General features: G+C 42.0%; 2 protein-coding genes across 7 annotated transcripts; one reads left to right on the forward strand and one right to left on the reverse strand.

The window, feature by feature from the left end:
- Positions 1–16,392: 16,392 nt before the first annotated feature.
- On the reverse strand, positions 16,393–23,206 carry LOC112245988 (stannin). 5 transcript variants are annotated; one of them, XM_024414244.2, is made up of 3 exons: positions 22,595–23,206; positions 22,353–22,474; positions 16,393–17,942 (listed from the first exon to the last, which is right to left on the reverse strand). In XM_024414244.2, the coding sequence occupies exon 3, from the start codon at positions 17,829–17,831 to the stop codon at positions 17,568–17,570; it is 264 nt and encodes an 87-aa protein (XP_024270012.1). In that variant the 5' UTR covers positions 17,832–17,942; positions 22,353–22,474; positions 22,595–23,206; the 3' UTR covers positions 16,393–17,567. The 5 variants fall into 5 exon arrangements, with proteins under 5 accessions (XP_024270012.1, XP_024270011.1, XP_024270010.1 ...); XM_024414243.2 differs by having other exon boundaries at positions 22,353–22,487; XM_024414242.2 differs by having other exon boundaries at positions 22,353–23,206.
- litaf (lipopolysaccharide-induced TNF factor) lies at positions 18,863–22,144 on the forward strand. 2 transcript variants are annotated; one of them, XM_024414238.2, is made up of 4 exons: positions 18,863–18,982; positions 20,352–20,556; positions 20,883–21,039; positions 21,163–22,144. In XM_024414238.2, the coding sequence occupies exons 2-4, from the start codon at positions 20,358–20,360 to the stop codon at positions 21,269–21,271; spliced, it is 465 nt and encodes a 154-aa protein (XP_024270006.1). In that variant the 5' UTR covers positions 18,863–18,982; positions 20,352–20,357; the 3' UTR covers positions 21,272–22,144. The 2 variants fall into 2 exon arrangements, with proteins under 2 accessions (XP_024270006.1, XP_024270007.1); XM_024414239.2 differs by having other exon boundaries at positions 18,878–18,982; positions 20,356–20,556.
- Positions 23,207–24,383: the final 1,177 nt, after the last annotated feature.

Genomic DNA, 24,383 nt, shown 5'->3' on the forward strand with positions numbered 1-24,383 from the left:
ATACCATGGTTTGTGGGATGACGAATAGTTGAGTTCCTGCCTGACTACATTGCAGATGCATGCCAGATCTTACAATTCCTGGATAGGTATTTTACGTATCAGCTAACCACACACTATATATACACACACACACAACAGTTTGGACACGCCTTCAAATTAGTGTATTTGACTATTTCAGCCACACCCGTTGCTGACAGGTGTGTAAAATCGAGCACACAGCCATGTAATCTACATAGGTAAACATTGGCAGTAGAATGGCCTTACTGAAGAGCTCAGTGACTGTCAACGTGGCACGGTTATAGGCTGCCACCTTTCCAGCAAGTCAGTTAGTCAAATTTCTGCCCTGCTAGAGCTGCCCCGGTCAACTGTAAGTGCTGTTATTGTGAAGTGGAAACATCTAGGAGCAACAACAGCTCAGCCCCAAAGTGGCAGGCCACACAAGCTCACAAAATGGGATCAACGAGTGCTGAAGCACATAGCGTGTAAAAAATAATCCTGGCCTGCAACGCTCACTACCGAGTTACAAACTGCCTCTGGAAGCAATGTCAGCACAAGAAGCCTAAGATCACTATGCACGATGCCAAGCGTCGGTTGGAGTGGTGTAAAGCTCGCCGCCATTGGACTCTGGAGCAGTGGAAACGCGTTCTCTGGAATGATGAATCACTCTTCACCACCTAAGAGTCCGACTGACAAATTTGGGCTTGGTGGATCCCAGGAGAACACTAACTGCCCGAATACATAGTGCCAACTGTAAATCTTGGTGAAGGAGGAATAATTGTCTGTGGCTGTTTTCATGGTTAAGGTTAGGCCCCTTAGTTCTAGTGAAGGAAAATCTTAACGCTAAAGCATACAATGACATTCTAGGCGATTCTTTGCTTCTGACTTTGTGGCAACAGTTTGGGGAAGGCCCTTCCCTGTTTCAGCATGACATTGCCCCGTGCACAAAGCGAGGTCCATGGTTTGTCGAGATAGGTGTGAAAGAACTTGACTGACCTGTTATTAAAGTGGCTATGCATAGATAATAATTGAAGGTAGCAGAAGTGTAGCTGTTCAGAAGTCTTATGGCTTGGGGGTATACATTTTTAGAAGCCTCTTGGACCTAGACTTGGCGCCCCGGTACCGCTTGCCGTGCGGAAGCAGAGAGAACTGACCTTCCTCTGACACCCCCTGGTATAGAGGTCCTGGATGGCAGGAAGCTTGGCCTTGGTAATGTACTGGGCTATACGCACTACCCTTTGTAGTGCCTTGCGGTCGGAGGCTGAGCAGTTGCCATACCAGGCAGTGATGCAACCCGTCAGGATGCTCTCGATGGTGCAGCTCTACAACCTTTTGAGGTTCTGAGGACCCATGCCAAATCTTTTCAGTCTCCTGAGGGGGAATAGGTTTTGTTGTGCCCTCTTCACGACTGTCTTGATGGGCTCCACTACAGCCCCGTCAATGAGAATGGGGACGTGCTCGGTCCTCCTTTTCCTGTACTCCACAATCATCTCCTTTGTCTTGATTACATTGAGGGAGAGGTTGATGTCCTTGCACCACACAGTCAGGTCTCTGACCTCCTCCCTAAAGGCTGTCTCATCTCATTTTCAGTGATCAGGTCTACCACTGTTGTGTCAACAGCAAACTTAATGATGGTGTTGGAGTCGGGGCTTGACATGCAGTCATGAGTGAACAGGGAGTTTAGGAGGGGACTGAGCATGCACCCCTGAGGGGCCCCTGTGTTGAGGATCAGCGTGGTGGATGTGTTGTTACCTACCCTTACCACTTGAGGGCAGCCCGTCAGGAAGTCTAGGATCCAGTTGCAGAGAGAGGTGTTTCGTCCCAGAGTCCTTAGCTTAGTGATGAGTTTTGAGGTCACTATGGTGTTCAACGCTGAGCTGTAGTCAATGAATAGCATTCTCCCATACAGTTGAAGTCGGAAGTGTACATACATTTTAGCCAAATACATTTAAACTCAGTTTTAATCCTAGTAAAAATTTCCTCTCTAGGTCAGTTAGAATCACCACTTTATTTGAAGAATGTGAAATGTCAGAAATATAGTAGAGAGAATGATTTATTTCAGCTTTTATTTCTTTCATCACATTCCCAGTTTGTCAGAAGTTTACATACACTCAATTACTATTTGGTAGCATTGCCTTTTAAATTGTTTAACTTGGGCTGTTAAACATTTCAGGTAGCCTTCCACAAGCTTCCCACAATAAGTTGGGTGAATTTTGTCCCATTCCTCCTGACAGAGCTGGTGTAACTGTGTCAGGTTTCTAGGCCTCCTTGCTCACATGCTTTTTCAATAATGCCCACAAATTTTAAATAGGATTGAGGTCAGGGCCTTGTGATGGCCACTCCAATACCTTGACTTTGTTGTCCTTAAGCCATTTTGCCAGAACTTTGGAAGTATGCTTGGGGTCATTGTCCATTTGGAAGCCCCATTTGCGACCAAGCTTTAACTTCCTGACTGATGTCTTGATATGTTGCTTCAATATTTCCACGTAATTTTCCTACCTCATGATGCCATCTATTTTGTGAAGTGCACCATTCCCTCTTGCAAGCAAAGCACCCCCACAACAAGATGCTCTCACCCTCGTGCTTCACGGTTGGGATGGTGTCTTCAGCTTGCAGGCCTCCCCCTTTTTCCTCCAAACATAACGGCGGTCATTATGGCCAAACAGTTGTATTTTTGTTTCAGCAGACCAGAGGACATTTCTCCAAAAAGTACGATCTTTGTCCCCATGTGCAGTTGCAAACCGTAGTCTGGATTTTTTTTATGGCGGCTTTGGAGCAGTGGCTACTTCCTTGCTGAGCCGCCTTTGAAGTTATGTCGATATAGGACTCATTTTACTGTGGATATAGATACTTTTGTACCTGTTTCCTCCAGCATCTTCACAAGGTCCTTTGCTGTTGTTCTGAAATAGATTTGGAATTTTTGCAAGTACGTTAATCTCTAGGAGACATAATGTGTCTCCTTCCTGAGCGGTATGATGGCTGCGTGGTCCCATGGTGTTTATACTTGCATACTATTATTTGTACAGATGAACGTAGTACCTTCAGGCGTTTGAAAATTGTTCCCAAAGATGAACCAGACTTGTGGAAGTCTACAATTTTTTTTCTGAGGTCTTGGCTGATTTCTTTTGATTTTCCCATTATGTCAAGCAAAGAGGCACTGAGTTTGAAGGTAGGCCTTGACATACATCCACAAGTACACCTCCAATTGACTCAAATGATGTGAATTAGCCTATCAGAAGCTTCTAAAGCCATGACATTTTCTGGAATTTTCAAAGCTGTTTAAAGGCACAGTCAACTTAGTGTTTGATAACTTCTGACCCACTGGAATTGTGATACAGTGAATTATGAGTGAAATAATCTGTCTGTAAACAATTGTTACTTGTGTCATGCACAAAGTAGATGTCCTAACCGACTTGCCAAAACTATAGTTTGTTAACAAGAAATTTGTGGAGTGGTTGAAAAACAAGGTTTAATGACTCCAAACCAAGTGCATGTAAACTTCTGACTTCAGCTGTAGGTGTTCCTTTTGTCCAGGTGGGAAAGGGCAGTGCAGTGTGGAGTGTAATAGAGATTGCATCACCTGTGGATCTGTTGGTACGGTATGCAAATTGAAGTGAGTCTAGGGTTTCTGGGATAGTGGTGTTGATGTGAGCCATGACCAGCCTTTCAAAGCATTTCATGGCTACAGAGTGCTACGGGTCGGTAGTCATTTAGGCAGGTTACCTTAGTGTTCTTGGGCACAGGGACGATGGTGGTCTGCTTGAAATATGTTGGTATTAGAGACTCAGAGGTTGAACATGTCAGTGAAGACACTTGCCAGTTGGTCAGCGCATGCTCGGAGTACACGTCCTGGTAATCCATCAGGCCCCTGTAAATGTTGACCTGTTTAAAGGTCTTACTCACATCGGCTGTGGAGAGCGTGATCAAACAGTCATCCGGACCAGATGATGCTCTCATGCATGTTTCAGTGTTACTTGCCTCGAAGTGAGCATAGAAGTTATTTAGCTCATCTGGTAGGATATACACTCAGCAAAAAAAGAAACATCCTCTCACTGTTAACTGCGTTTATTTTCAGCAACTTATCATGTGAAAATATTTGTTTGAACATAACAAGATTCAACAACTGAGACATAAACTGAACAGGTTTCACAGACGTGATTAACAGAAATTGAATAATGTGTCCCTGAACAAAGGGAGGTCAAAATCAAAAGTAACAGTCAGTATCTGGTGTGGCCACCAGCTGCATGAAGTACTGCAGTGCATCTCCTCCTCATGGACTGCACCAGATTCGCCAGTTCTTGCTGTGAGATGTTACTCTCCACTCTTCCACCAAGGCACCTGCAAGTTCCCGGACATTTCTGGGGGGAATGGTCCCAGCCCTCACCCTCCGATCCAACAGGTCCCAGACGTGCTCAATGGGATTGAGATCCGGGCTCTTCGCTGGCCATGGCAGGACACTGACATTCCTGTCTTGCAGGAAATCACGCACAGAACGAGCAGTATGGCTGGTGGCATTATCATGCATGAGGGTCACGTCAGGATGAGCTTGCAGGAAGGGTACCACATGAGGGAGGAGGATGTCATCCCTGTAATGCACAGCGTTGAGATTGCCTGCAATGACAACAAGCTCAGTCCAATGATGCTGTGACACACCGCCCCAGACCATGACGGACCCTCCACCTCCAAATCGATCCCGCTCCAGAGTACAGGCCTCGTGTAGCGCTTATTCCTTTGATGATAAATGCGAATCCGACCATCACCCCTGGTGAGACAAAACCGCGACTCCTCATTGAAGAACACTTTTTGCCAGTCCTGTCTGGTCCAGCGACAGTGGGTTTGTGCCCATAGGCGATGTTGTTTCCGGTGATGTCTGGTGAGGACCTGCCTTACAACAGGCCTACAAGCCCTCAGTACAGCCTCTCTCAGTCTATTGCGGACAGTCTGAGCACTGATGGAGAGATTGTGCGTTCCTGGTGTAACTCGGGCCGTTGTTGTTGCATCCTGTACCTGTCCCGCTGGTGTGATGTTAGGATGTACCGATCCTGTGCAGGTGTTGTTACACGTGGTCTGCCACTACGAGGACGATCAGCTGTCCATCCTGTCTCCCTGTAGCGCTGTCTTAGACGTCTCACAATACGGACATTGCAATTTATTGCCCTGTTCACATCTGCAGTCCTCATGCCTCCTTGCAGAATGCCTAAGGCACATTCACGCAGATGAGCTGGGCATCTTTCTTTTTGTGTTTTTCAGAGTCAGTAGAAAGGCCTCTTTAATGTCCTAAGTTTTCATAACTGTGACCTTAATTGCCTACTGTCTATAAGCTCTTACTGTCTTAACGACTGTTCCACAGGTGCATGCTCATTCATTGTTTATGGTTCAAATCAAATCAAATCAAATTTTATTTGTCACATACACATGGTTAGCAGATGTTAATGCGAGTGTAGCGAAATGCTTGTGCTTCTAGTTCCGACAATGCAGTAATAACGAGCAAGTAATCTAACTAACAATTCCAAAAAAACATACTGTCATACACAGTGTAAGGGGATAAAGAATATGTACATAAGGATATATGAATGAGTGATGGTACAGAGCAGCATAGGCAAGATACAGTAGATGATATCGAGTACAGTATATACATATGAGATAAGTATGTAAACCAAGTGGCATAGTTAAAGTGGCTAGTGATACATGTATTACATAAGGATGCAGTCGATGATATAGAGTACAGTATCAACGTATGCATATGAGATGAACAATGTAGGGTAAGTAACATTATATAAGGTAGCATTGTTTAAAGTGGCTAGTGATATATTTACATCATTTCCCATCAATTCCCATGATTAAAGTGGCTGGAGTAGAGTCAGTGTCATTGACAGTGTGTTGGCAGTAGCCACTCAATGTTAGTGGTGGCTGTTTAACAGTCTGATGGCCTTGAGATAGAAGCTGTTTTTCAGTCTCTCGGTCCCAGCTTTGATGCACCTGTACTGACCTCGCCTTCTGGATGGCAGCGGGGTGAACAGGCAGTGGCTCGGGTGGTTGATGTCCTTGGTGATCTTTATGGCCTTCCTGTAGCATCGGGTGGTGTAGGTGTCCTGGAGGGCAGGTAGTTTGCCCCCGGTGATGCGTTGTGCAGACCTCACTACCCTCTGGAGAGCCTTACGGTTGAGGGCGGTGCAGTTGCCATACCAGGCGGTGATACAGCCCGCCAGGATGCTCTCGATTGTGCATCTGTAGAAGTTTGTGAGTGCTTTTGGTGACAAGCCGAATTTCTTCAGCCTCCTGAGGTTGAAGAGGCGCTGCTGCGCCTTCCTCACGATGCTGTCTGTGTGAGTGGACCAATTCAGTTGGACCAGTTTGTCTGTGATGTGTATGCCGAGGAACTTAAAACTTGCTACCCTCTCCACTACTGTTCCATCGATGTGGATGGGGGGGTGTTCCCTCTGCTGTTTCCTGAAGTCCACAATCATCTCCTTAGTTTTGTTGACGTTGAGTGTGAGGTTATTTTCCTGACACCACACTCCGAGGGCCCTCACCTCCTCCCTGTAGGCCGTCTCGTCGTTGTTGGTAATCAAGCCAACCACTGTTGTGTCGTCCGCAAACTTGATGATTGAGTTGGAGGCGTGCATGGCCACGCAGTCGTGGGTGAACAGGGAGTACAGGAGAGGGCTCAGAACGCACCCTTGTGGGGCCCCAGTGTTGAGGATCAGCGGGGAGGAGATGTTGTTGCCTACCCTCACCACCTGGTTTGTTGAACAAGCATGGGAAACAGTGTTTAAACAATGAAGATCTGTGAATTTATTTGGATTTTTAAAAATTATCTTTGAAAGACAGGGTCCTGAAAATGGACGTTTATTTTTTTGCTGAGTTTACGTTCTTGAAATTCGTCCCATTTATTTTCCAGCGTTTGAAAGTTAGCTAGCAGAATGGAAGGCAAGGGCAGATTAGCCACTCCGCGCCTGATCCTTGCATGGCACCCTGATCTTTTTCCTCAAAATCTCAGTTTTAATTTCCAGCGAATCACGGGGATCGAGGCCTAGTCGGGTATATCAGTATATCCAGTATATCCCTTGCCGACTCATTTTTTAAAATTTTTATAACATTTTATTTTTACCCCGTTTTCGTGGTATCCAATTGTTAGTAGCTACTATCTTGTCGCTACAACTACCGTACGGGCTCGGGAGAGACGAAGGTCGAAAGCCGTCCTCCAAAACACAACCCAACCAAGCCGCACTGCTTCTTAACACAGCGCGTATCCAACCCGGAAGCTAGCCGCACCAATGTGCCAGAGGAAACACCGTGCACCTGGCGACCTGGTTAGCGCGCACTGCGCCCGGCCCGGCACAGGAGTCGCTGGTGCGCGATGAGACAAGGATATTCCTACCGGCCAAACCCTCCCTAACCCGGACGACTCTAGGCCAATTGTTAGTCGCCCCACGGACCCCCCAGGCGCGGACAGCTGCAACAGAGCCTGGGCGCGAACCCAGAGTCTCGGGTTGCACAGTTAGCACTGCAATGTAGTGCCCTAGACCACTGCGCCCGACTCATTGAAGAAGAACTATTCATCCAACTTGAGTAATCCCAGGTCTGATTTCCAGAATCTCTTTTCCGTCATAGGAGACAGTAGCAGCAACATGTACATAACAAGTTACAAACAACGCAAAAAAACTAAACAAAATAGCATGGTTGATTTCCAGAATCTCTTTTCCGTCATAGGAGACAGTAGCAGCAACATGTACATAACAAGTTACAAACAACGCAAAAAAACTAAACAAAATAGCATGGTTGAGATCACCCTCAGGTGTTGCTCTATTATTCAGAAACGTGTCAAGACCAGACCCTCAGAGCCTACCTTCTATTGACCCTGTTGACGCATCAGTAGGAAAGATTTTTCTCTTTTGGTCCATTCAACAACAGAGCGATATGAACCTTGTTTCAGCAGGATGTTGTATCTATCTTATTGGAACAAATTTATTGATAATATCTGTTGGAAAAAAGTTTGCATGTTGCCACACACATACCTACTTGTTAACAAAATTAATGAAGTTTCCTTTAAAATGATTAATAAATATTATCCTGCCAACCACTATATGAAGAAGTTTAAGGAAAACATCAACTCAAATTTCTCGTTTTGTAATGACCACCCAGAAACAGTGTTGCATCTTTTTAAAGTGGCATTGTATTCATCAACTAAATTTCTCGAAAACTTTGCATCTTTTTTGGCATTGTATTCATGTAAGAAAACTTTGGCAAGACATCAGTAGATTTATAATTGAACACTTTTATGAAGGTTTTACACTATTGTGGAAAGATGTACTGCTTGGATTCTTTACCTACGATAGGAATAAGCTGAAATATTTTTATGTAATTAATGTCATTATTCTTTTGGCCAAATTTCATATTCACAAATGTAAATTTACAAAAACAAAAAAACACATTTTGTTACCCTACAAAAAGAAATTGAACTGTATTTTAAGACAATTAAATACTCTACTAACAAAAAAGCTGTTAGAATTATAAGTGTATGTATGTCCCTTAATAAGGTCTTTGTGTAATGTGATATTTTACCCCCTAGCTCAATTGTCCATTGTATATAATCTATATATACTTGTGTTCCCTCAACAACAAAAAAACTATGCTAAAAGCTAGCTGGCTGCAAATAAATCGCAATGAAAATGCACTGAAACCTCTGGGAAAAATAGACTTTGATGATTGTAATTTAGCACTTACCTAGAAAAGACGGAAAGAGGAATTCAATTCGTACATGCTCTTACAATGAGAGAAAAACCTGAGGATTACAAAGTGAAGCTACTGTATTATCTCATTGGGGAAAAAGGCAGAGAGATTTGTGAGACCCTATGTGTGGGCAGTACAACAAACAATCTCTCTGTTGAGGAAGTAATTGCAGCACTAGATGCATTTTCTTGATCCCAAGAAATGAAACAATTGAGAGATATATTTTTTTCATGCGAAGTCAGGGCCAAGATGAGAGTTTAGACAAATATCTCGCTGAATTGAGGACTCTAGTGGCCATCTGCAACTTTGGAGTAATCACAGACTCTCTTATCAGGGACAGGATTGTGTATGGCACGTGTGACCCACACTTAAGAGAGCGCTTACTCAGAGAGACTAATCTAAGTTTAGAGAAATGCATACATATTGGAAGAGCTGCAGAACTGTCCAGAGAGAGAGAGCTAAAGTCATAAATGTGCAGGGCCCTGTAGCAGTGCATGCATTAACACAAAAAGAAAGACCGAGAGGGAGAGGAGACCCTACAGAGGGACAGAGCATTATACAATGCAGATATTGTGGATGGACACATAAGTGAAAAAAAGGAAATATGCCCTGAATATGGACAAAAATGTAAATCCTGTGGAAAAAACAATCACTTCCCTACAGTTTGCAAAAGGGCAGGGACCAGCAAGAGAAACAGAGACCTGGCAATGGAAAATGTGTCAGCTGACTCAGAGAGCGGTGAGGATGTTCTCTGCATCACACTAGGGCCAAAGTCAGAGAGCATCAATGTGGTGCAAGAGAAAAAAAAACATAGACCCCAATGCAGCTCTCTTTGCAACCATGCTGATCAAGAAAAAGTCAGTTAGATTTCAACTAGATTGTGGAGCTAGTTGTAATGTTATCCCTGCAAACCTCACAAAAGCCAGTCACCTAGAGTCCTGCAGTCAGGTATTGGTGATGTATAACAAGAGTACTCTGACGCCACTGGGGAAGTGCACACTTAAAATGATCAATCCACACAATAAGAAAACCTACCGAGTTGAGTTCATCGTAGTCAACTCGTAGTCAACAAGAATGTGCACAGGCCCATTCTAGGCAGTGAGGCTATCCAGGCAATGGAGTTGATTACTGTGCAGCATCACAACATCCTGGCCATTGAGAAAACAACAGGATCCTGGACTCAATAGCAAATTAAACAGGAGTTCTCTGATGTATTCCAGGGAGATGGATGCTTACCCGGCAAAATGAAGCTGGAAGTGGATGAGCGAGTGGAGCACGTCCAGCTGCCAAAGAGAAGAGTGCCAGTAGCACTATATAAACCACTCAAAGAGGAGCGCAGTGGTCTAGAGAAAAGAAGGATGATAAAAGCAGTTGAAAAAAAGCACAGATTGGATTAGCAGCCTGATCGTAGTGAAGAAACCGTCTGGAAAACTAAGAGTGTGTATTGATCCGAAACCTCTCAACAAGGCGCTAATGAGAAGCCATTACCCACTTCCCAGTAATTGAAGACGTGCTGCCAGATCTGAACAGAGCACGCGTGTTCTCTGTTTGCGATGTAATTTTTGCATGTGGAACTGGAGGAGGAATCCAGCTCTCTCACCACGTTCTCTACTCCCATGGGACGCTACAGATGGCTGCGCATGCCAATGGGAATCAGTTCAGCCCCAGAGATCTTTCAGAGGAAGTTGAACCAGGCAATGGAAGGTCTTCCATGAGTCAAAATCATTGCAGATGTCATCCTGATTGTGGGAGAAGGAGACAATGATGAAGCGGAGACTCTGGACCATGACAAAAACCTGAGAATGCTCCTGGACAGATGCAGGAAGCTCAATATCAAGCGGAATCCGGAGAAGCTGCAGCTCAGGCTGAAGGAAGTGGCCTACATTGGCCACCTGCTAACATCAGAGGAGTTGAAAGTGGACCCAGGAAAAGTGACAGCCATCAAACAGATGCCTAGGCCTACATTATTCATCTCATATGCATACGTAGATACTGTACTCTATATCATCGACTGCATCCTTATGTAATACATGTATCACTAGCCACTTTAACTATGCCACTTGGTTTACATACTCATCTCATATGTATATACTGTACTCGATATCATCTACTGTATCTTGCCTATGCTGCTCTGTACCATCACTCATTCATATATCCTTATGTACATATTCCTTATCCCCTTACACTGTGTATAAGACAGTAGTTTTTTTGGAATTGTTAGTTAGATTACTTGTTCGTTATTACTGCATTGTCGGAACTAGAAGCACAAGCATTTCGCTACACTTGCATTAACATCTGCTAACCATGTGTATGTGACAAATAAAATTTGATTTGATTTTTTGATTTGGGGTGCAGTGCTTCCTGGGCATGGTAAATTACCTAGCCAAGTTCTGCAGCCACGCCACGGAGCTCTGCGAGCCACTGCGACAGCTAGCACACAAGGACTCACTGTGGGAGTGGTCAGAGAGACATGAACAGGTTTTCAATAAAATCAGGGATACCATTGCACAGACCCCTGTGCTGAAATACTACAACCCCACAGAGCAGCTCGTACTACAGTGTGATGCTTCAGAAAGTGGATTAGGAGCAGCCCTGATGCAGGGAGGACAACCAATAGCATATGCAAGCAGAGCCCTGACAGAGACTGAAAAGGGGTATGCACAGATAGAGAAGGAGCTGCTTGCAGTGGTGTTTGGCACGGAGAGGTTCCACCAATTCACATATGGACGAACTGTGGAAGTGCAGTCAGATCACAAGCCTCTAGAGAGCATCATGACAAAGCCTCTCCTCAGCGCACCAAAAAGACTACAGCGCATGCTCATGAGACTCCAAAACTACGAGGTCACTCTTCTTGGAAAACATGTGGTGCTGGCTGACACCCTGAGCAAGGCATACCTCACAGAACAAGACAACAGAGGCCCTGTGGATGTCGAAGTGGAATCAATCAATATGAAACACTACGTCCCTGTGTCAAGCGAGAGACTAAATTACATCCAGAGAGCCACTGAGCTGGAACGGGAGCTCCAGACACTGAAAAATGTGATCCTGCAGGAGTGGCCTGAAGAGAAAGGACATGCACCTTTGGAAGTAGCCATGTATTTTCACAACAGAGATGAGCTGAGTGTGCAAAATTGAGTTATCTTCAGAGGTGAGCGGGTCGTTGTGCCTACTGCCCTCAGGTCTGAGATAATGCAGAAAATCCATTCCTCACGCATAGGAACAGAGGGGTGTCTGAGAAGAGCTTGCGAGTGTGTCTACTGGCCAGGCATGAATGCACAGCTAAGAGCATACATGGCACAGTGTAGCACCTGAACTGCATGGGGTACGAAGCAGCAGAAAGAAACGTTGAGGCCACACGAAGCACCAAAGCATCCCTGGGAAAAAAATAGGTACTGACCTGTTCCAGTTCAACGACAGAGACTACATGGTCAGAGTTGATTATCTCTCCAACTTCTGGGAAGTGGACCATTTGGAGAACACAGTCGAAAACGGTCATTTGAAAACTGAAGACACACTTTGCACGCTATGGGATACCTGACATCCTTTACTCAGACAATAGTCCCCAGTACTCTTCAGACGAGTTCTGAAGTTTCAGCAAGGCTTGGGACTTTACACACAAAACATTGTCTCCAGGATACCCGCAAAGTAATGGGAAAGTGGAATCGGCAGTGAAAACAGCCAAAAGACGGATGGTAGTAAAGAGAGCAGGTGCTGACCCATACCTGGCCCTGCTGGATCACAGAAATACCCTTCACAAGGAACAGACAGCAGCCCTGAAATGGTGCTCATAGGAAGACGTACAAAGACACTACTTATAATGAGTGAAAATCTTCTGAGACCGGGGATGGAAAACTGTCAGCTGGAGAAGTTCAAAGAAAGACAGCAGAAACAGGCAAAGTACTACGACACCTCTGCTAAGGATCTCACAGAGCTGCAACGAGATGACAGGGTGAGAGTTCAGCCACTCACAGGACAGAAACAGTGGTGGCAGAGGGCCACAGTAGTCAGACCTGTGGAGCAAAGGTCCTACGAGGTGAAGACAGGGACAAGTCTTCAGGAGGAACAGGCGACACCTGAGGAAGAGCAGAGAAATAGAGGAGGATGTCCCCACTGTTGAGGAGCCTGACACAGAGCCGGTAAACAGAGCACCATCTGACGCCCAGCAGGGTGCTGAACACAACCTAGAGGTGGATGCTGGACCTCAACAAGAAGATCCAAAACATCTCAGGTCATGCGCCTCCTGATGTAATCAACACTCCCCACACAAGGTCTGGTAGGGCCATCCGAAGATATATACACCTGAAAGACTTTGTGTGAAGGTAAAAAATAATAATAATTAATGGACAGTCAGAGACAGTAAACAAACATTCAGTTCACCTTCCAGTTTATTTCAGACATGGACTACAAGCCAAAGTTAGGTGGAGTCTGCCTTTTGTATAAAAAAAAATCATAATAAAAAAAAGAGAACATGTAGCAATTTTGATGTTACTTATATTGATATTACACAGGAAACGGAAATCAGATGTTACTTACTTTATTCATGTGCGGGTTGACAACATGCCTAGTAAAGTTTGCTTAACTATATATCTTTGTCTGTCGTGACTACAGCACAAAGCATATTGAAACAAGGACAATTACATTAAAGTGTCTAGTTTGAGAAACAGATGCCTCACAAGACCTCAACTGGCAGCGTCATTAAATAGTACCTGTAAAACACCAATCTCAACGTCAACAGTGAAGAGGAGACTCCGGGATGCTGGCCTTCTAGGCAGAGTTCCTCTGTCCAGTGTCTGTGTTCTTTTGCACATCTAAATATTTTATTTTTATTGGCCAGTCTGAGATATGGCTTTTTCTTTGCACACTCTGCCTAGAAGGCCAGCATCCCAGAGTCGCCTCTTCATTGTCACTTTAATAGCTCTACCTACATGTACATATTACCTCAATTACCTCAACACCGGTGCCCCCGCACATTGACTCTGTACCGGTACCACCTATATATAGCACTGCTATTGTTATTTACTGCTGCTCTATAATAATTTGTTATTCTTATCTCTTACTTTTTGGGGGGTATTTTCTAAAAACGGTATTGTTGGTTAAGGGCTTGTAAGTAAAGCATTTCACTGTAAGTTGTATTCGGCGCATGTGACAAATAACATTCGATTTGATTTAACTCACTACTTTGAGAAAATAAAAAAGAGCCCTACTAACTTCTAATAGTCCCTCCCCTATCCCCAAAATTCAAGTTCAACCTCAATGACCCTACACTTCAATCTTTCCCTCTCTTCAACATGCGCCACTGTTTCTTCAACATGCGCCACTGTTTCATCGACCATACACTCCAGACACAAACCATTCATATGCTTGCCAACCAGATGTAATGACGAGTTCAATGTCCTAAGTGCAATCGAGCAACCACCTTCCATCCTAATCTGACCTTTGAACCTTGGTCCACCAACCTTTTTTTGGAGGGCATATAAATGCTGGCCCTTGTGCTCAGAGTCCCATCTCTTCTGACACACATCTATCAAAATGGCTCTGATCTTACATTTTGCCTCACCTCTACCCAGTGGCACATTAATATCAATTATTTCTCATTTCTAAGCTCTTTTAGCTAACTGGTCTACAATTCCATCCCCTTCCACACTTGAATGGGAATGTGCTGGGACCCAGCAGAATCTTACTAATACACCCATTCTCTCAATTCTCCATAATAACATTAATACCTCCAATAGTAGGTCACTCCTGTTAGATTTACCAGATGATAAACTATTCAATACAGACAGAAAATCTCTGACATGCACTTTCAACTGTGGGACCTTATATAGACAGGTGTGTGCCTTTCCAAATCTTGTCCAATCAATTGAATTTAGCACAGGTAGACTCCAATCAATTTGTAGAAACATCTCAAGGATGATCAATAGAAACAGGATGCACCTGAGCTCAATTTCAAGTCTCATAGCAAAGTGTCTGAATACTTATTTAAATAAGGTTTTATTCAATTTTAGAATAAGGCTGTAACGTAACAAAATGTGGTAAAAGTCAAGGGGTCTGAATACTTTCAAATGCACTGTAAATATTCACCACCCTTAGTCAATACATTTTATAAACACCTCTTAGCTAGATGGCTAACATTAGCTAGGAGTTAGGGTTAAGGTTAGGTTAAAGGGTTAAGGTTAGATTAAATAGTTAAGGTTAGGGGAAGGGTTAGATAACATGCTAAGTAATTGCAAAGTAGCTCAAAAGTAGTAAGTAGTTGCAAAGATTCTAATTAGTTAAAATTGTCCGTGATGAGATTCGGACACGCAACCTTTTCGTTGCTAGACATTTGTGGTACACAACCACACTCCTTTCGTGTTCGCCTTAAAGTAACCTATATTATGTAACTATGCCAAACATAACATATTATACTAATTTGAGTGTCCCAGATTTACATTTACTATGTTACGTCTAGTCTGAGACCAGTTTGCTGTAGTTGTTTTAAAATCACTAATGGCCTCATGGTGACATCCTTCCTGTCCTGCAGCTCAGTTCAGAAGGACAACTGCATCTTTGATGTGTCTGGGTGGTTTAGTACATCATCCACAGTATAATTATTAACTTGACGTGCTTAAATATATATATTCAATGTCTGATTTGTTATTGTTATCCATCTACCAATCACTGGCCTTCTTTATGTGTCTTTTGAAAGGCTCCCTGGTCTTTGTCGTTGAATCTGTGCTTGAAATTCAATACTTGCCTGAGGGACATTACAGATGTTTGTATCGGGGACAGAGGAAGGGTTAGTCATTCAAAAATCATGTCAAACCCTGTAATGTGGGTCAATATAAGTTATGTGATTTGTTAAGCCACATTTTACTTTGAACTAATTTAGGCTTGCCTAAACAAAGGGGGTGAATACTTATGCAATTACTATATTTCAGTTATTTAATTTTGTAAAAATGTGTAGAATTTTATTTTCACTGACATTAGTTAGGGATTATTTTATGTAGATTCATGACCAATTACAATTAAATCAACCTTTGAAAAAAGTTCAATGGGGTGTAAACTTTCTATAGGCACTGTAGCAGGTTGCGTTCTCCTGCTCAGACGTTGCATGCATCAACCAATGGTTTCGTGCCACTTCATCGACTGTGTCATTGACTGGCAGATTGCGAAAACATATGATGTCGTTAGCTGAAATGTAAAATACCTATTCTGGAGTTGTAAGATCTGGCATGTCAACAATGCCTGGCCTGAGGAATGTGCCCTGTTTTGGGTAGGTCCTAACTCTAACTGCCTTCAGGCTATGTGGGAGATGGTGAATCATCTCTCTGCACCGGTATGACACAGTAGGCATTGAGCCTTCCAATTAAGTCTATGCATAATGCATATTACTTATACAGGTGGTCATACTTTTAGTAGTACATTTAAATGTATACTGTATTTCACAAGCTGCTGAACTCACAAGACAGAAGTACAGTATGGTAACAGTCATCTCAAGTTTGAAAGCAAACTTATTGGAACCAATACTACTACCATTTGTGTAATCATATAAAAATCTCCAAATTGTCACATTAGTTTGATATTTTGCCATCTTATAAAAAGCCATAAGAATAACTATCAACTATACATACACCTGTTAGGATTTAATCTAAAAGTAATCATAAGGCCTAGGGACCGATATAACATTTAAAGTTTATTTGGAAATGATACAATGGTACATCAAATGACAAAGAGAACAATAGTCTTCATAATGTTATTTACATTTCATAATACTTTATAACATTGTTTCATCAAATATCAACCTGCTCAGCTACCATAAAATCTTTCCATCAAGATTTCCTATGCTGCAACTGAATATAGAAAATATGTAATTGGCTCTTGGTAGCTTCTTGGTAGGACTTCTCAACCCATGTCAGTTGTAGCAGCTACTGTGTTGTAGCTACATATATGAGGACACCGAGGTACGGACCTTGCCAACATTATAAAATATATAATAATCTATCATTTTTTTAGGAACAGTAGGGGTCTCAACTTACTGTTGAGAGTTGGAATAGTAGAATACACAAGGTGCAATTTCGAACTTGGTTGTGCATCAGCAGTTTCCCTCTTCTTATATGTCCCTCACTGACTGTCACTCAAGTAGCCCATATCAATTACATTTTTTTTAGATTGTTAAATTAGTCTAGCCAGCTATGTAAAGGTGTAGCAATCATGGCCAACTTTTTGCTGTTCTCCAAATAGTATTTTAGAGTGCGGACCTCACTAAAACTCAGACCCTGGACCCTGTTGTGCTTGTGAAATATGATGGTTTATCAAAGGAGAATTGCCCTTTCAATGACTGGTTTTAGTTGAGTGGTTTCCTGTGCAACCACAGGAGAAAACAAAACCAAGTTCAACTATGCAAAATAAACAAACAAATTAAGCTAATTTCAAATAATTTGAGCAACTTGATATTAAGTCAATTGTTTTGTCATCAATTTGCCATACATTCTTCCAACAAGCTCTGAAGAAGGTTTGGCCCACTCATTTCGTCAGAGCGCTGTCTTGTGTCTATCGTCAAAATTCAGCAGTGGATTGCTGAGTTAACAAAAACTATCAATATCAATTAGATGTACATTTTTGTGTTCAAAATATGTACACTTAAGAAACATAACAATGAACTGTTCACAACCTCACACATGACTGAGATCCACACAGTGGAATGAGAAACATAAATATCACATTTCCTAAGACATTGACATTGAGCTGCAGTCCGTTTATCATCCTTCAATGGCTTGATGAAAGATGATGAAATGTGAATGAGGAGATCCTCTTGGTTAATATTAGGTGATGACCACGGTTTTTTAATGACTCAGTTAAGTGTGATTCTCAGTGCCGTTGTGGGTGAGCTTGGTTTTGTGCTCGATGTGTGGGCCCCTGGTGGAGTACGGTACCATCAGGAAGGGCTCCTTGGTCTCGCCCTCTCCTACAATACTCTCCTCATCTTCAGACTGGCCAATCCGCTGCAGGAGCAGGTAGCACCAACATCCGCAGATGAGAACACCGAGGGCAGCAACAGCAATGAGGATCACTATGAATGTCACCACCCCAGTAGTGGGGCTGTGGTCTGTGATGTACATGTTGCAACAGGAAGGTGACTCAGAGCATTGTCACAGAACAGGGGACTTGACAAGGACTGTGTGGTATGATCCCTTGCTGATTTTGGTGTCTTACGGTTCTGCTTGGGAGACCTGGGGGTCACAAAAAGCAAATAATGTTGAATATTTAACTAACAAAAAATAACAAAATAAACCCTGTTGTCAGTGCTTGTAATCTGCACATCTGAATCTGTTAGGACTCAACACACTAATAGGACTCAACACAGAATCTAACCTCCAAATCCCCCAAATAAGCAAAAGGCTTGAAATAATGTATTGATTAAAAATTAAGTTCATAGCCTACCACCCTGTGGTAGGTAATCATATATTATCTATATGCTATATTCTGCATAATAGCGTATGCAATAATGAACTATGAACGGAACGCCTTTATGCCATCAAAGCTAACGCATATGTTTTAACTGTGCACGCCGAATCATTGCACATTAATACGCATTTATGTATGTCCATGCATGATACATCGGGTCCTAACGAGAATCAAGACGCACTAGATGAGACACCTTACCATTCCATTGAAACAGACGACGCGATCGCGTATCTTCATCAATGTGCTATGCAGCAACAGCCCTGCCTGTATCAATACATAAGATCCATGGCTCTTCCTAATTGAACCGATTTCATTCGTAAAATTTGCTCATGCAAGTGCATTAAATACACCAGTAGCCACCCACGCAAAAACCGAACTTCAAGGCCCCTGTATCAGTGCAGGAAATGAGACCATGTGATGCACAATATATCGAAACAAATGTTATTTGTGCTGTCAATCTCTATTTTAAAGCAACAGTAGTAGCTAGATTATCTTCACTGACAACATGTACATTTAAAATATATATATATCACTTCATGTTTGTCTATGGACATAATTTTGAACGGTTAAATAGTTATAGGAGCTCATAGATTTGCTAATGTGTTACCATCTCGGTCTCATATCAGTCATAGTTCAATGCTATGTGGTGGTGTCATGCAAATACTGGTAAACCCCTCCAGACTCCAAAATATCACGTGATACATACAGGCTGCTTGTTCCTGGAAATTGGCTCGAGCTACTGTAAAGTAGCATTTTGTTTGGACCTCAAAGAAGCAGGTTAATCAACCAACTTTACTGTCGCTAGGTAAGGAAAAGCTAGTTAGTTGAAGTGTTTGTCTTCTAAAAAGTATGTAACTACAGTACACTGAAGCCTTGAGCTCCCGTAAATATGAGGATTAACGTTAGCTAGCAAGCGGTTAGGTTTTTAGACAGCCATCGACGACGCCTCTGTTTCGTCTTGACTAATGGTCATTTAGTTAGATAACCGAGTTGTAGCTACTGTTATTTGCCTAGCTAGCAAGCCAGTTGATTAATTGCAGTAACATGGGACCGTGGGCCTAAAGTAATAGTGTTTCACAGGTGCCACTGACTAGCTTTCGAAGTTCGGTCTTGTCCTGACAAGTTTGTTTAGTATTGTAGCTAAATTAGCTAGCTAAATTAGTTTCCTACCGTACTAGCTAGATTAGCTAGCTATAATCTAGACTAGACTGGAGTTTTGAGTTAACGTTACATGACTAACGTTAACTGTACCCTTAATCCAACTAACGTTACCTGACTAACATAGTAGTTCATGTCATTAACCCTCCTATTATGTTGCGGTTCAATTTGACCCATTTCCACTTTTGAGTTCTCTAAAATACTAGTTAACCCCTTTTTCTCCATTAAATTACTTTTCCTCATTTAGGGTCATGAACCTAACTTCAAAATGTGGACACTGGTGTGTTGTGGAATGTCTTGAGTATATTTTGTATACAAACATGATGTTGTGGGTCATTTTGACCCGGAGGCTTTCATGTGTATAGATATTTGCACAGGTCCAAAATAAACAAGTGTCTTCTGTGTATTTTGTTTTGACTGGTTCTGGTAGCACTTCTATAATTATTTTGGGGTGAAAATGAGCTTTCCCAAGCTTATTCTCAGCGCGAGTGCAGCAGATCTCTGACACAGACACTCAAAAATGAGCTCCAAACAGAAAATGCTTGTTTTAGAGAAAGGACATATGTTTAACAAAATAGCTCTAAATATAGAAGTTTTGAAATCAAATGTTCTTGTTTTTATTCTTTCTGAAAGGTCTGACAAGACAAAATAAAGTTTGAGCTGTTACTTGATTCTTTGACCGTCTAGAGTGTGTTTAAACTGTGCGGGTCAATCTGACCCATACCACAATGGATGCACTTTTTTTCCCAGCAGAGCACAAGGGTTAGAGATGTTATCATGTTCCATGACTCTTGTATACCTGTTGTATAACGTTGGTTTTAAAAGAGCCATGTAATACGATTAAGGTATTATTAGCTAACCTTACAGCCTGTTACAGCTGTGACTGAAGCCATGTAGACCTGGCTATCTGATTTTATTTACAAAATATGCTAAGAAATTATTAATCTATAGACCTCCAGTCATTGCAATATAAATGTAAATTATGATTTTTTTTTTTGTTGTTGATGATTAATAAGAAAGACATGGCAAGTGCACCACCAATGGAGACAGGTGGATTTGTGGGGCTCCCTCAGCCACCTTCCTATGAAGAATCAGTGGGTCCTCAGTACCAGGGGACGGTGCTTCCTCCTGCCTACACCAAATCTGCACAGTATCCATACCCAACACAGCCGTATAATCAAATATATCAACCAACGGCTCACAGTACTACCAATCCAATAGGTAATTAAAATCTTCATCACATTGTTTTCACTTTTCACTATGCTGTTCCCTCATAGGTCGAACTCTCTTGACACACTTGGCTTGAGACAGCTCAAACTGGTCCATCCAGAATGCATTCTTTTGGTTTCAAACCATCTCAAGTAGCCTATTCCCTATTTTAGACTATTGGTTTGCTTTGCACTCTTAACATAATAGTTTTGGAATCTGATAGGTCTTGATGGATTATCAGTGTCCTGTGCAAGGGACCTAGCTAATCCCTAGAAGGCTACGTAATGAACATTAGCTTTTCATTTCCTGTTTGGTGTTTAACATTCTTTGTTCTTCAGTGTCAGTTCAGACCATTTACGTCCAGCCGGGTGTGGTGTTTGGGGATCTTCCAGTGCAGACTCATTGCCCTGCATGTGCCCAGATGGTGATCACTCGGCTGGAGCACACCTCTGGAACAATGGCCTGGTTAACATGTGCTGGCCTGTTCATTTTCGGGTAAGATTAATTTATCAAGGGTCCCCCTGCAGTGCTTGCAGTGTATTGTTATTCATAGTCCTGAAAAGTCCCATTTTGTATGGGCTGCATAATGCATTATCTAATCTTTTGTTTTTTTTGTAGTTGCATCTATGGCTGTTGCCTGCTTCCTTTTTGTGTGGATGGTTTGAAGGATGTGACACATCGATGTCCGAACTGCAACAACGTCCTTGGAGAACACAAACGGCTTTGATTATGTCTTTTGAAAAGAGTAGTCTCTATTGAGCATGCAACCTTGCAGCCTGTCTCTATCTTGAATTGTCTAATTACAAATACTGTCAGAGGCTAAACAATCATGTTAAACATGCATATTTTGATGATGGTCATCATGTAGTCTATATCAGGGGTACTCAACTCTTTACTCTATGAGGTCCGAGCCTGCTGGTTCTGTTCTACCTGATAATGAATTGCACACCTGGTGTCCCAGGTCTAAATCAGTCCCTGATTAGAGGGGAACCATTTCAAGAAAATGCAATAGAACTGTCTTTGAAGAGAAGAGTTGAGTGATCTATATAAATGTATTACCTTTATTAAGAGCTTTGTCCACTAGATAACTTGTCAATATTGCACTTTCAAATGGATTTTATTATATAATTGTATATATGTCAGTTTGAATAGTAATGTGCACACAATGTTGGTGGGGTTAGAGGTAAGACTGGTCGATATTGTGATTGTACATTTTCATAGGATCTATATGTAATCAAACTGCAATATGACTACCTGTTAAGACTACCTTTTAATACAGTCTTATTGTGATGATTACTGGTAAGTAAGCAAGCTCATTGTACAAACTGACCTAAGTAGATCCACTTGTTGTCTTAGGCCTAAATGCCTTTAGTTTGAATGAAGGAGTGGTTTTGCTGTAAATTATGCTGTGGAATTCAGGCACCTTTTGAGCATTCCCAAGTCCATGGATTCACAAGGTTGTCATTGATTGTATAGGCCCTATTTGTTAATTTTCATTCATCACATACAATTGTGTGCGTCTGTAGAATTCACTTAATGGCACTTTTCAATGTGTATGCATGACATAAGCACAAATAAATTAGATTATTTTACCACCAAATGTGATCATTGTTCATTCTTTAAAGTAAATTATTTGTCTTTTGTTTGAGTTTGTGCTTTCTTGCCCGGACTAGCTTTTTCCCCCCATCATACCCCCTCTTCCAGCACTTCTGACATGTTTAGTGTAATATATGCATATATTATAAACTGGATTGTTCGAGCCCTGAATGCTGATTGGCTGACAGTATACCACCGGAATGACAACATACTGCTTATGCTTCTTTCTACGTGAGCGTTTGCTGAAGGTCTTCCACCTCCAACTTCCACATTCTTCTGTGAACCGCAGCGCGTTCAGAGAGGTCTGCCATCTTTACCGCGCGCTGGACAGGTTCTGGAGAGAGGACCTGGATCATCACCATTACATGTGTAAAATCGGGGTAACAAATCAAGGGTTTTGTTAAATGTTGTACATATTTTAGCTGCAGCTAGAAGGAAAATTAAAGTGAATCACCCTGAAGTAGGCATGGGTTGCCCTTAGGAATGTTGTTGACGCCATTGACAACGAATGTCCCTGTCTCGTCCAAAAGAAGCACCGTGTTGTGATCCAACCGAACTTCCATTATTGTCCCTTGTATCCAAACCACAGAGACTACAAGTGCAGTGTTTTTCCATTGTCCCAGTCTTTTTATATTAAATTCGAGCTTGCCATTCAATCGGTTATCTTTTCCCTCTCGGAGTTGGCTGGAAGGAACTTTGATAGGAGGACTTTTATTTCTACTGAAATTTGTCCGGGTTCCATGCCATCTGCGAGTGAACACTTTCAAACGAATTCGTTATAAAAATGTTTTATTTCGTGTGACCTTTGACGTAATTGTGACCAATATCCGGGATGTTGATTTCAACGTTTGTCTTTTGTTTATTGTTTATATATAGACTTGTGTTCCGACATGTACTTTTTATATCGATTTGTCGTTAGTAATAAAAATACAATAAAATATTTTAACATTTCAAAATAAAAGCACACGTCGTGCTAACAGTGGGTTTTATCAAAGATTATAAACTGGGTGGTTTGAGCCCTGAATTATGATTGGCTGAAAGCCATGGTATATCAGACTGTATACCACTGGTATGACAAAACATGTAGTTTTACTACTCTAATTACGTTGGTAACCAGTTTATAATAACAATAAGGCTCCTCAGGGGTTTGTGATATATGGCCAATATACCACGGCTAAGGGCTGTGTCCAGGCACTCCGTGTTGCATCATGTTGAGAACAGCCCTTAGCCGTGGTATATTGGCCATATGCCACACCTCCTCGTGCTTTAATTATACATGACAATGGGAGTCGTTTTTCACAAAGTGGCACTGAGGGCTGTCTAGCTCCCGCCTATCCTTTCTTTGGATTGGTGGATACATTTCCATGAGGATTGTTGATGTAAACCGCCTGTATTCATTGGAGAGACTGCTACTAGCCTAATACAATGAATATGCATAGCCATCTCAAGATAACTCCTATATGAAGTGTATTTTCTCAAAGTTGCCGGGATGTCATGTGTCCTACTTATATCAGTACACTCGTAACAATTTTAAAAAGTTATATTCGACCAAATAAACCTCACGTAGAAAATAAGCCATTATTTTTTGTTGATGAACCAATTCGACCATCTCATTATTTATTTATTTTTATTTATTTTCTACCAAAACTTCTTGCATGGTGGGTTAAACAACGAAAAAACGCCACCAGCTGCAGGGAGAAAGATTTTCCGCCGAGTTGGGTCTCTTTTTCTCTGGTATTTTCACTTGCTGATGATGGGCACAGGGAATACACATTTTGTCAAATGCATTTGAATTCTTTGATCCTGATTGACCCATTCAGTTTCTTAGGCCTATCACTATTGTGAACTATTGTAAAACCATGGTCCGTAAATAACAATGGCATTGACGAGCAAATATAAAACTAGAAAATCAAATTGGACACCTTTTCATTTTAAATGAAAAGTCACATCTTTCTCCCTTTATTTGAGAACATTTCTGGCAGGTTAAAGTGGCCGTTCTTAGTAAAACACACTTCGCTACTGTGGCCTATTTATTGCCTTACCTCCTTACGCCATTTGCACACACTGTATATAGACTTTTTCTACTGTGTTATTGACTGTATGTTTGTTTATTCCATGTGTAACACTGTGTTGTTGTCTGTGTCGCAATGCTTTGCTTTATCTTGGCCAGGTCGCAGTTGTAAATGAGAACTTGTTTTCAACTGGCCTACCTGGTTAAATAAAGGTAAAATTAAAAAACAGAA

Source organism: Oncorhynchus tshawytscha, linkage group LG09 (genome assembly GCF_018296145.1).
Source record: "Oncorhynchus tshawytscha isolate Ot180627B linkage group LG09, Otsh_v2.0, whole genome shotgun sequence".
NCBI lineage: Eukaryota > Metazoa > Chordata > Actinopteri > Salmoniformes > Salmonidae > Oncorhynchus > Oncorhynchus tshawytscha.